This window comes from Cajanus cajan, chromosome 7 (genome assembly GCF_000230855.2).
Source record: "Cajanus cajan strain Asha chromosome 7, NIPB_CcT2T_4, whole genome shotgun sequence".
Lineage (NCBI taxonomy): Eukaryota > Viridiplantae > Streptophyta > Magnoliopsida > Fabales > Fabaceae > Cajanus > Cajanus cajan.
In genome coordinates this window covers 11,829,142-11,843,089 of record NC_138523.1, presented here as the reverse complement: position 1 = coordinate 11,843,089, position 13,948 = coordinate 11,829,142, and the positions used below count along the sequence as shown (strand labels likewise).

The following is a 13,948-nucleotide window of genomic DNA, read 5'->3' as shown; positions in this document are numbered from 1 at the left end:
GGCTGCCGAGCCTTTCGTCCATCCTGCCGGGGTGTCTATCCGGGCTTCTGAACGAGCGGTTGGGATTGCTTGTCGATGACTTGCCCTTTCTTTGTACGTTCTCTTTCAGTTCCCTGAGTTGCGATTGTTTATTGTAGGTGGAGGCTGCCGTCGAGTCGACTTCCCGGGCTGCTGGCCAGGTCAATACGACTTCTAGAGCGGAAGTTCCGACTGTTGGGTGAATTACCCGTGTTGTTGAGGTAAGCAGCGTGTGTTTGCGATCTCTTGATTTGCTATTCCCCGGGTTATTTGTTGTCTGGCGGGGCTTAGACCTTTTCCCATACTTCTTTTGCAGGCGGGCAGGGCCCCCGGGGTTCTGAAGGTTCCGAGGTCGACGGCGGCGGGGGTCGATGTCCCTGGGGCAGAGCCGGGGGCTTCTGCTGCTACTTCGGTCGGTCCTCGTGGGGAGGGTCCTTGCTCTGGGGTCCCAGCCTCTACACCGGTGGCGAGGGGGCCTCCAAAACGTCCCTATCTTGCGTACCGCTACGCGCAGGAGGACGCCCCGACGCGATTGGAGCACCTGAGCGCGTCGGAGGAGATTGACTCACTATGGAGTGCTTCGTTGACACCCGAGAAATTTTTTCCGAGGGGGTCATTGAGCGCGGCCGACCAGACGATGTTCGAGTCCGCCGGGCTTATGGGGAGTTTTGATGCCGCTCAGATCTTCCTGCAGAGGGGCACGACCATTGTGGATTACTGGAAGCACAAGTGGTCGCGGCAGCAGGAAGATCTGGCGAAGCTGAAGGGTCGAGTGCAGCCTTTGGTGGAGGAGAACAAGGTTTTGGCCGCCACCCTGTCTGAGGTGAAGATGCAGGGGGCTGAGCTCTAGGCGATCTGGGGGGATCTCGCCGAGGCCTGGAAATCGCTGGAGGCCGCCTTGGGCACTAATGAGGGTTACGCTAGCCAGGTTCGCTCCTTGGAAGAGGAGGTGACCTTTTTGAAGGGCGAGCTGGTGTCCGTAACCGAGGAGCGTCTCCGCGACGAGGTGGTCCTCAGTAGTAAGGAGGAGGAGGTGGCTGCCTAGAGGGTAAGTCTTTCGGCTTTGGAGGCCGAGAATGCGGCGTTGAAGAGGAGGCTTGAGGAAGTTGAACGTTCTGTGGTAATGGAACACAAGAGGGGCTTCCTCAAGGCTGCTCGGCAGGCTAGGCTCCTCGCGCCGGGGTGCGACTTTTCCGGCATGCATTTGGAAAAGGTTGTTCGCTTCGGGCGGTTAGTCCGGGAGGACGATGTCGAGGAGAGTTCTAGCGATAACGTCTCTGTATAGGACAATTTTGTTGTGTATACATTTTTGTATCCGTGTTTATGTATGGATCATGACCTTTGCATATGAGTTTTGTTCTGCACCAATGTTTGGTTTTGGTTTTTTCTCAAGGTTTGGGGCGCGCGTTCGGTGCCCGTTGCATAGGTGGTTTTATTTTGAATTTATTGTATCGAGACTCGAAGTCGGCTTCGGCTTTTTGTTTAATGGCGTGTTGCGAGGGTTCGAGCTTATCTTTTGCAATGCCGGGGTTCGAATTCGACCTCTAATAAGCGTGACGAAGTTCGTTTTCGACCTCTAATGAACGTAACGAGGTTCATTTTCGACCTCTAATTGAGTATAGGTATGATGAAGTTCGTTTTCGACCTCTAGTTGAGTACGAGTTTGATGAGGTTCATTTTTGACCTCTAGTAATCGCGACGAGGCTCGTATTCGTCCTCTAATAATCACGGCGAGGTTCGTTCTCGACCTCTAATAGTCACGACAAGGTTCGTTCTCGACCTCTAATAATCGTGGCGAGGTTCGTACTTGACCTCTAGTAATCACGGCGAGGTTCGTTCTCGACCTCTAATAGTCACGACAAGGTTCTTTCTCGACCTCTAATAATTGTGGCGAGGTTCGTACTCGACCTCTAGTAATCACGACGAGGTTCGTTCTCGACCTCTAATAGTCACAACAAGGTTCGTTCTCGACCTCTAATAATCGTGGCGAGGTTCGTACTCGACCTCTAGTAATCACGGCGAGGTTCGTTCTCGACCTCTAATAGTCACGACAAGGTCCGTTCTCGACCTCTAATAATCGTGGCGAGGTTCGTACTCGACCTCTAGTAATTGTGGACAAAATGATGAAAGTAAGAGTGTGAATAAAAGGGGACGAGTCATTTTATTGATGAAAATGTGTGCCTCGTTAAAAACCCTCTCAGCCAAAGACTGAGGCGGGAAAAGAGTGCACGGCTTATTGGTACAAAGTTCAACTAAAATAGAACTTGAGATGCGTAGCATTCCAAGTTCGCGGTATGGGTTTTCCGCTGAGTTCTTCCAATCTATATGCTCCATTTTCCAAGTCTTCTGTGACTCGGAAAGGGCCGTCCCAAGTAGGTGCGAGTTTCCCATCTAACATGTCTTTCCGTGCTTCTCCTAATAGTCGCCATACCAGGTCGCCTGCTCGGAAGGAGCGGGGTTTCACCCGGGAATTATATCGCCGGGAAGCTCAGAGCTTGCAGGCCTCTTCATGGATTTGGGCTTCGTCTCTAAGTTCGTCCACCAAGTCGAGGTCGGCTGCCAGCTCTTGGGCGTTCTGTTCGCTATTGAAGACTTGGCGTCGGTGGGACGCTTCTCCGACTTCAACTGGGATCATTGCGTCGGCTCTGTAAGTTAGCCTGTAGGGTGTTTCTTGCATGGTCGACTGGGGGGTGCAGTGATATGCTCAGAGGATGCTGGGGAGCATGTCGGGCCACTGCCTTTTGCGTTCCCGAGCCGTTTTTTAAGCTCTCGGAGGATGACCTTGTTGGCTGCTTCGGCCTGGCCGTTGGTTTGGGGGTGCTCCACTTAGGTTGGGAGATGCTTGATTCCGAGTTCTTGGAGGAAGTTCTCGAATTCTTCTGCGATGAACTGTCGTCCATTGTCGATAATGATGGTGTGGGGGATTCCGAACCTGCAGACTATGTTTTTCCAGGTGAATTTTCGCACGTTCTCGGTGGTGATTTTGGCGAGTGGGCACGCCTCAATCCACTTGGTGAAATAGTCGATTGCCACTAGGAGGAATTTTAGCTGACCCTTCGCGGGGGGAATGGCCCGAGGATGTCCATTCCCCACTGGGAGAAAGGCCACGCTGACATCATGTGGTGAAAGGCTTCAGGGGGTTGTCGGTGTGTGTTGCCAAAATGCTGGCACTCTTTGCATTTTTGGATGTAGTTTTGGCAGTCTGACTTCAGAGTGGGCCAGTAGTATCCAGCTCGGAGTACCCTGGCTGCCATTGAGCGCGCTCTGGAGTGCATTCCGCATATCCCCTGATGGATTTCCTTGACGACGTAGGTTGCTTGAGATGTGGTCAGGCATTTGAGCAGTGGAGTGGAAATCCCACGTTTGAATAATTCATCATCGATGATGATGAATTTGGCTGATCTCATTCTCACCTTTCGTGCTTCGTCTTTGTCTTTGGGCAGGGTCCCCTCTTTCAGGTGGTTCCAGATGTCCGCCATCCATCCCCGTTCTTCTTTGTCGTTGACATTGACGATTTTGTCGTCTAGGCTAGGTGAGTGCAGGGTTTCCTGGATAATGGTTCGGTGTTGACCTGGCCGTTTAGTACTGGCGAGTTTTGATAGGAGGTCTGCTATGGCGTTTTGCTCTCGTGGTACATGTTTTATGGAGAATTCGTCGAAAGACGAGATCTGGCGGGATGCAATGTGGAAGTACCGCTGTAGGAGGGTGTCTTTTGCCTGGTATGTCCCACTGAGCTGTTCTACCATGAGCTTCGAGTCGCTGTTGCAGTTCACTCTTCGAGCTCCGAGATCGTGGGCTAGCCTCAGACCGGCAAGGAGCGCCTCGTACTCTGCTTGGTTATTGGTTACTTTGAAGCCGAACTTGAGGGATTGCTCTAGGGTGACTTGGTTTGGCCCTTCTAGAATGATACATGCACCCCCACCTTTGGAGTTGGAGGACCCGTCAACATGTAGGGTCCATGCCTGGGATTCCTCAGTAGTAGCTGGTGTGAGCTCGGCTACGAAATCGGCTAAGCACTAGGCTTTCAGGGGTCCACAGTTTTCGTACTGGATGCCGAACTTGGATAGTTCTATCGACCAGGCAATCATACATCCGGCGAGCTCAGGTTTTCGTAGAATTTGTTTGATGGGGTAGTCAGTTTTGACTACCACCTAGTGGCTCTGGAAGTAGGGTCGGAGTAGCCGGGCTGCGGTGACCAGTGCCAACGCCAGCTTCTCGATCATCTGGTATCTTCTTTCCGCGTCTTGGAGGACTCGGCTGATGAAGTAGATAGGCGTCTGTGTCTTTTGGTGTTCTTGTACGATGACAGCGCTGATGGCGTTTTCTGCCACCGCCAGGTAGAGAAGGAGGTCGGTATTGTGATCCGGCCTCTGTAAGACTGGCAGAGTTGTGAGGAAGTTTTTGAAGCTTTGAAAAGCTTCTTCGCATTGATCTGTCCAAAGGAAGTTTTTTGGATTCTTTAGCAGGGTAAAGATTGGCCCTGCTTTCTCCGCAAGTTTGGGGATGAAGCGGGATAGCGAGACTAGCCGTCCGAACAGGCGTTGAACCTCTTTTACCGTTTGTGGGCTTTTCATTTGTATGATGGCTTTGCACTTCTCGGGGTTGGCCTCGATTCCTCTGCTGGTGATCATGAAGCTGAGGAACTTACCCCCCTGGACGCCGAAGACACACTTCTCCAAGTTGAGGCGCATGTTGTGCTTCCTAATCTGGGCGAACACCTCGGCGAGGTCGGAGGCGTGGTCCGTTGCTGAGATGGTTTTAACCACCATGTCGTCCACATAAACTTCCAAGTTTCGCCCAATTTGGTGGTGGAATACTTTGTCCATCAGCCGCTGGTATGTTTCTCCCGCATTTTTTAGGCCGAAGGGCATCACCCGGTAACAGTAGTTGGCGTGGTCAGTGATGAAGGACGTGTGCACTTCATCAGGCGGGTACATCATTATCTGGTTGTACCCGGAGTAAGCGTCAAGGAAGCTGAGGAGGGCATGTCCGGAGGCTCCGTCGACTAACCTGTCGATGCTTGGCAAGGGGTATGAGTCCTTGGGGCATGCTTTGTTGAGGTCGGTATAGTCGACGCACACACACCACTTTCCCGAGTGCTTCTTTACTAGGACCACGTTTTCCAGCCATGTGGTGTACCTGACTTCACGGATGAAGCCAGCGTTGAGCAACTTCTGCGTTTCGACAATGACGGCTTCCCGTCTTTCGCCGCCGACCTTCCTCTTTCTCTGGGCGACTGGTTTTGCTTCCTTATGTATTGCTAATCTGTGGCAGATGAAGTCTGCGTCTATACCGGGCATGTCAGCGCTAGACCAGGCGAAGAGGTCAGCGTTCTTGAGGATCTCCGCTTGGAGTTACTGTCGTAGTTCGGGGGTTAATTGTCGGCTGATCTTTGTGGTTTGTCTGGGGAGTTTGCCAATTTGAAGGTCGTCAAGCTCATCGACGGGGCTGGGTCGTTCGTCATGAATGTCGGATCTCGGGTCGAGATCGGTGATTTCTTCGTGGTCGGTGTGAGCCAGAGCGGTAAGGTCGTTCTTGCGCTGTTCGCTCGGTGAGACGGTTTCCAGGCTTTCTGCATAGCATTGTCGCGCTACCTGTTGATTTGCTCTGATGGAGATGATCTTCCCATCGTGCCCTGGAAATTTCATGGTGAGGTGCGGGGTGGACACCACCGCCCCAAGCTGATTTAGGGTTGGTCTGCCGATGATGACGTTATAGGGGGTGTCGGCTTCCACGAGTAGGTATCGTATCAGGACCTGTCTGGAAACCGGGGGTGCTCCGAAAGTCGTCAGTAGGTCCACATATCCCCGAGTCTGAATGCTTTTCCCTGCAAAACTGACTAGAGGTTCGGTATGAGGTTGTATGAGAGAGTGGGGGATGTCTAACCTGAGGAATGTTGGCCAGTATAGGATGTCGGCCGAGCTTCCTTGGTCGACCAAGGTCTTGCGAACTTCCCAATTGGCCAATGCCACAGCTATGACCATGGGATCGTCTTGATTTTGGCTGACCCCGACATAGTCGTCGTCGGTGAAAGTTATCACTGGCGGGTTCCGGCGTAGAGCGCAGGTGGCGGAGTGTACGCGATTAACCTTGCGCAGGTGTTTCTTGCGGGCCGAGCTGCTGGCTCCCCCTCCTGCGAAGCCTCCTGCGATCGCACCAATTACCTCCCGTGAGAGGGTTGATCCGGGTTCCCGATTTGCCCCACTCCGCGCTACTCCGCTGAGGTTGAGCTAAGAGTCGGAGACGTTACCAAGGTGTCGAGGGAGCTGGGCGCGGATGTACTCATTCTCGGCTCGTAATGCTGCGAGGTCTGCTTCATTGGCGGTCCGTATCGCTGCTATGTCACTTTCGTGCTGGGCACGCGTGTTGCGCAGGTCAGCGTCATGTTGCTGGCGCATCTGTTCGACTTGGTCGATTAGGCTTCTCAAGGTCGCAGCGTCGCTGTCCATGGTGACTGAGTGTGCAGCGTCTTCTGTTGCTCGTCTAATGTGGCTTCTAGTAGAAACCATACACGTGGCTGATGAGGGCTGTCTTGATCGGCCCCACTGTGGGCGCCAAATGTTCTTACCGGAAATCTGCTGTAGAGCTGGTCCGTCCAGTAAGATCGGTGAGTCTCCTTTTCCCGGTGTATTGGTGCTCCAAGATGGGGGAGGTATGTAACACCCCAGTTTTCAATAAAGTTATTATTATTATTATAATAATAATAATTATTATTATATGGTATTTGGTCATAATTATTTTAATAATTATAGAAGAATATTATTTTGTACGTTTTAAATAATTATTGTTTTGGACAATTATTTTGTACGTATTAAATAAGTATTTTTTTATTAGCATATTTAAATAAATATTTATATGTTTTAAGAGAAGGTTGATTTTATATGATATTTTGTTATTGAAATTATATTATTATATTTTGGGTCAGAAATATATTATTATTATAGAGGAAAAATATTTTATAATATACATGTATTTATTTTATTTAATTATTTTGAGGAAAAAGAGAAGTGGGTTAGAAGAGAAGGAAAATGGGTTGGGTTGACCCAGTCCAATGGATTAATTTTAAGGAGTCAGGTAGCGTTAACCCTATCTACCTCATTTGCGTTCTGAACGGTTAGGAAAAAAAAAAGGAGAAACAAAGAGCTCTAAGGAAGAGTACTTAGGAACGACTTTAGATCACACCTTTGTCTTCTGCTCATCCAGGTAAGGGGGGAGTGAGAAACCTCGCTCTGGGTGTGGGATTGTATGCTGGGTAGTGGGATTGGCCCCCAATCCTGTGTTTGCAGTATTTTTATGTATGCTCATGTATGAGGGGTTTCTCCCAATTGTATCTGTTTTGCTTATTATTTTTCTTATATGCAATTAATTGTATGACTTGAGATCTCTATGGGTTCCTATGGGAAACCCTATGAGAAAACGGGCAAAATATGAATGTTTTCTATTTTGCCTTCTGATTACTTTGTTGTGTTCCTTGTTGGATGTGATGCATGAGTATGTGGTTAATTTTGAAAATAAATATATTTTAATATGATCTAGAGTGCTCTGTGGATTCCTGCGGGAAACCCTATGAGAAATAGGCAAAATATGAAATATTTTCTGTTTTGATTTCTGATTTTTCTGTTATATTCCTTGTTTGATGAGATGTAAAAATATGTATTTAATTTTATAAATAAATGAGTTTTGATATAAATTAAAGTGCTCTGTGAAGGCTTGGTGAATATGATGAGATAATGTGATAATGTGAAATGTGATTGAGACATGAGATATGAAATGTGATAATGAAATATGATGAGATAATGTGATGATGTGATATGACCATGGGAAATGATAATGTGATATGAGAATGCATATAGTCTTGATTGACATGCATCATTTGCATAAGTGTTTTAAGGGTACGATATGGAATACACCACCAGAGAAGGCCCCCTAGTGTAAAAGCTTTGGGGATTAGTCCTTGGGATAGCTCGGTTTGGAAGTCCCAGTCTCGCCCATTGTGTGCATGGGATGTATCTTGCGCGGCTTAGCTATCCCGACGAGACTCTGGTAGTATATCCTTATAGTGAGAGTGCGCAGAGGGTGTGACCCAGCATGTACTCCTAGACTACTCTTCGTGTATTGCTAGCGGCAATATGCCATGTGATGTTTTACTGGCGCCACATGCATGATAATGTGAAGTTCGTGTCCATGCATGTGCATCCTTATTATTAAATGATGATAAATTACTATTTGTATGACTTGGATGATTGAATAAACTATTGTTGTTGATTGATCTATGAGGTAACTGTATTGTTTGTGTTTGGCTATCCGGTGTGTGTTCCTACACCGTGAGCCAGAGTGAGATGTTTCTCACTCCTTTCTTTTGTGTTGTTTCTCTTGTTTGATATACAGGTGATCATCAGCGTGAGGCTGAGGATGTTGGTGATGAAGCTTAGGCTTCTATGTTGGGTTTTGCTCTAATAGGACATGTGACATCGGGACATAGATAGAATTAGTTTAAAGATGTTCTTATTAAAGTATTTTGGAAAATTCAATTTTATTTCTTTGTAATTTTACCGGCATGTTATTTGGATTAAGTTTATGAATGTGAACTCTTTACCCTTACGTGGCTGGAAATTTGATTTTTAATGATGAAAATTTTTATATTTTTTATAACTACGGTATATGTATGTTGGGGTAGAGGGTGTCACAAGGTACCTGCAAAAGAGACTCCGATGTCAAAGTTAGCGTTTGCATGAGTAATAGTCTCATATATATAATGCACGTACCTTGGGGTGATCTAGGTTTACCTTGGGCTTTTGGGCTTGAGATAAGATATATCATGATATGATATGATATAATTGAAGGGCGGATCTGGTCTGGGACGAGATCCTCAGAATCAGGTATGATTTGCTCAAATACCGGGCTGACGTCGCGCAGCGCGTGCCCGGGGTTGTTTTGTATTGCTAATCCGGGCTCGGAGCCCGGGTGCGAAGTACGGTTAGTACAATTGTTAATAGATATAATTTTTTGAGAATATTTTATATCTGACTTTTTCCATAAAAACACTCTCGAAAGAAATTGGAAATTTAACTTTTCGAAGTTAATAGAAAATTTATGTATATAAAAAGATCACAATATTAATTTTTAAAATAAAAATATATAATTGAGATTCATCTTCTTTCAAATCATTCATCTTCTCACACACTCCATAGTTCATTTTTCAAATATTAGAAAGAGATAACGATATTGTGTACTCTCTCACAAGCTCCATGCAAGTCCTTCTCTCTCATGTTCTTGTGTCTATGTATGATGTGAATATTTACTTATTAACTTAATAATAAAAATCAAATAATTATATAATTTTCATAAGATATGACATTTTTATAATTATTTAAAATTTATAAATTATAAAACTGTGTTACTAATTTTTTTATTATGATTTTTAACCTTTAAATATAACAAATTATTTAAGCAAAATAACATTAAATATATTCTTTATTGTTTTCGAGTTTATTTATATTTTAATTTTAATTTTTCTTGTTAATTTAACTTCTTCTTTTTTTTTTTACTATGATAAACTATGAAAACTATATTTTCTACTTTGATTTACTGGGTATTTTGTGTATAGTTTAATTATATGTAAATCGTTGCTTTGTTATTTTAAGCTAAATATGATATTTTTTATGTTAGATTATGACATGGTTGTAATAAAAAATATTATGACACACTTATACCTTACATGGAAGAAAAAACTCAATTTTTGTAAAGGATATTTTTGTAAAAAATACTTACATACTCAAAAAAGTAATATCATAATTAAATGTGAAAATCTTTATTTTGTAGGAAACTTATATAAATATTCCCATAAATCTTTAACTAATCAAACGAATTTTAACCATTTTTAGAAATCATGATTCCCAAGATTTGTAACTCTCGAGAATAATGATTCTCAGTTATAAAAAAAAAATCCCTTAGCAAACATCCCTTTAGGATTTATTTTATTTCTCATAGAACCATGCAATTTCTTGTCTATTAAAATTCTCAAATTTAATTAATTATTAATTTCTATATATTAAACACAAACTTTTATCTTGTGTGAAAGCAATTTTAGGGATTTTTCTTTGAGGAAAGGGTTTTCATGAATTTTTTTTTTACTTTTTTTATCTAATTCAGTTTTTATTTATCATAATTATTTACAAATTAAATTCTAATATTTTTAAAATAAATTATCAATAAATAAAAATTATTATGGTACAATATAAATTACTTATCATAAATCTCAAATATAATTTATATGTTGTTGTCAAAAAATTATATAATTTATATGTTTAAAAATATATATTTATACAAATTTTAAATATGATTTATATTCAAATATAACATTTATTTTTATATATAATCTAATATAAATTTTAGTTTTTTTTTTGCTAAGCAAAAGAGATTTATTAAAAAGGAGTACAAAGGGTACTCCAACCCATATATAATTACAATAGGCCAAAGAACAATTGCAATAACTAAAAACATGGTGTCTATTTTACAAACACAACAAAAGAAATACGACACCTAAAAAACAATTACCAAGTGACTTACCATAGATTTCACGCAAGGACAAAGTTTGAAAAGGATAACCACAAAGGAGAATTGCAACAATACCCACACATTTGAGATGTCAATCATGATGATGGCAAGCCAAAAAACAATATATGCTCTCCCACAAGTATAATATTGCTCGCAGTTCAAACACAATCAGCTAAAATAACTCCACACCCTACATACTCTGTTGCTCAAAAACAGGATATATGTCCAAAAAGAAAGGTCTTTGGCCTTAAGCCACTTCCAAGAACATATTTGAATCAACTCCAATAAGTCAGAATATAATATGACCTTATCAAAGAAAATAGCCTCATTCCTAGCAATTCATATAGGGAATAAAACAGTCATTCAAACAGTTGACCATCTTAACCGATCCACACTAGAGCAAATAGGTAAACCCACAAACTGTGCTAAGTGAAGGTGGCAGGAATTATGGAGCACAAACTTTATACCAAACCAATTTAAACACAACATCCATATGCAATAAGCAAAAGGGCATTAAAAAAATTAAATGGGACATTGTCTCCAGATCATGGCCATACCAAATACAATATCCATCTCCTGACTGTAGAATCCCTTTTTTAATTAAGTTTTGTTTTGTAATAAATAATGCATAAGCTAAAATACTAGTTACAAATTAAATTTAAATATTTATGCATCATATCAAATTAAACAATTTTATATTTTGAATTTTAACAAACCAGATCAAATCAATTAACATAAAAAAATTGTATTTTAATTCAAATAATTTATTTCCTCATCTCTCTCACACATTCCAAAAGTGTTATATTGTGGAGAAAAGAAAGTCACTAAAAGAGAATTAAATAGTATCAATAAAAAAAACACATCTTTTCGAGTAGTGTAGTAATAACATTAATAATCAAGAGTGCGGGAGAAAAGACAAGCGACACACACGGTAATTTTTATATTGATTTGTCTCAATTATCGAGATTACGTCAATTCTTAATCCAACTAGATTGAGTTTCTCTATCTTAAACAACATACAAGTATTCTTTTAACAAACCACGTTTGACTTAAAGCTAAGTGTTCTTTGAATTGTCTTTTCAAGCAATATAGTCAAGTATTCTTGTCACACAAAGCCTCTCCAAGCTTCAATACTGAGTATTTTTTTTATAGATAAGTCTCTCCAGGCTCAAACAAGTATTTTTTTACAAACAATTCTCTCCAACCTCAAATAAATATTCTTTTACAAACAAACCTCTTCAAGTTCAAACAAGTATTCTTTTATATACAAGTCTCTCTAGGCTCAACCCTATAACAATAGTTATATTTGGATAAAGTCTTAGATATATTGTTTCATCTTATAGACACGATGTTATACAACCAATTAAAAACAAAAGTTTTTACAAAAAGAATGAATACATGATAATTTTTGTACAAAAAGTTCTTCTTTTTTATCTTAAAATTTCTTATATAGTAACTTAGATAAAGATGATTGCAAAATATTGAGGGTTCCTTACAAGCTTGTTTTATATGTCTTTGTTACACGTTCCTTGAGATGAAAAATGTTCGTTGATGCATTAAATGTCTGCATCAATTGTATTTCACCAAATTGTCATTTCTTATTTGATCAAGGAGGCTACTTATTAGCTTTAGGATACCAAACGAACTACTTGTGGCATGTGTCAACGAAGAACAAGTTCTACATTGGTTTTTGTTGACTTTCTTCATGATTTCAGGGATCTGTTTGTCCTTATTTCTTGTGCACAACATGACTTCATTCACTTTAACATATTTATAAGTTTCAATAAGCTTTCTTAGTTTGAACTATTAAGGAATCCGTTAGTCATGCAACAAATAGTCATTTCTCATTATAAATGATACACATTTAAGACTTTTTGAAGTAAGACTGTAGACTTCATTTGAACACATCATTTGTCTAAAGGTTTGTGTCTTATACTTCGTCTAATTTGTATTTTGCAAAAATATTTTTCCTTTAATTTTTTTTTCTATTTGTTATCATTAAAACTTGAAAGTTTGATGGATTCAAGATCGTCTTTTAACTTTACATATATTTTTAATTCATTCCTATTTAATAAAATACTAGTATTTTAGTCTGTACATGCACATGTTACGTGTTTATTATATATAATTACAATTTAAAATAAATTATATATGCAAATAAATATTATATTAGAATATATAAATCATATTTAAGATTTGTATTAATAGATACTTTGAAACATATATATTATATTTTAGATTTATGATACATAATTTATATTGTAGCACAAGATTATTTTTATTTATTTTAAAATATTAAAATTGAATTCATAAATAATTATGATAAATAAAATCTGAATTAGATAAGAAGTTAAATTTTTTTTTTCTAAAATCTTTCTTTAAAGAAAAACTCCTAAAAATGACATCATACAAGATAAAGGTTTGTGTTTAAATATAGGCTTGATATATAAAGGTTTATTATCTTGATTATTACAAATTAAAATATCTCTTATTATAATTTATTTGACTTTTTTTTGGGTACAATTCACATATATGATTTTTATTATTATTTAATAATAATGACTAAATTATAATTTTGGTCTTTTTATGTTTGTCAATATGCAATTTTGGTTTCTTTATTTTAAAATAGTTTGCCTCCCTATTTTTAAAGATACGAAATTTTAGTCTTACCATTAATTATTTAATGTTTGTTGATGGTTAAATTTTAACTTTGTCTGGTGACCTGTCAGTCTATCACCACTTAAGCCATGTGATGTTTAGGGACGTGACATGTAAAGATAAGTTTTTTTTTAAAAAATAACATACAATAGATCTTCATTTGTATATGTTTTAACATATAACGACTTGTCATATCACTACACTTAATGATCTATCAACTTGCAGTGAAAACACATAAGTATTACTATCTAAGGTTAACATACATATAATACTTGGTATGCAAATAATAATATATACATGTGCAAAATTTACATCAACAACTTAAATGGTATAAAAAAAAATATACAAGTATACATACCTAAACTTACTCCATTTAATAACTCATGTTCTACATCAAATTTCAATGATTCAACCATTGAATTTAAAGTTCTTAATGCATAAATCAATTCTACAAATTTTTAAAAAAATTTGAAAATCATTTGATATTTTGTTTCATTAATTCAAATTGATGGATAATCATCTGAATTAATGAAACGAAGTATTAAATAATTTTCATTTTTCTTTAAAATTTCTAGACTTGATCTATGCACTAAGAACTTTAAATTCAACGGTTGGATCGCTGAAATTTGATGTAGAATGAGAGTTATTAAACAGAGTAAGTCTAGATAGACTTACTCCTATAATACATGGATCCCTTATATATATATATATATAT

At 39.9% G+C, this 13,948-nt stretch overlaps 1 protein-coding gene across 1 annotated transcript; it reads right to left on the bottom strand.

Moving 5' to 3' along the window:
• Positions 1-3,062: 3,062 nt before the first annotated feature.
• Positions 3,063-3,497, bottom strand: LOC145949833 (putative mitochondrial protein AtMg00750). The gene has a single exon (XM_083060724.1). The coding sequence runs from the start codon at positions 3,495-3,497 to the stop codon at positions 3,063-3,065; it is 435 nt and encodes a 144-aa protein (XP_082916850.1).
• Positions 3,498-13,948: the final 10,451 nt, after the last annotated feature.

Excerpts from the sequence above, each read along its gene's own strand:
- LOC145949833 (XM_083060724.1), bottom strand. The coding sequence starts at position 3,497 with ATGGCGGACATCTGGAACCACCTGAAAGAGGGGACCCTGCCCAAAGAC.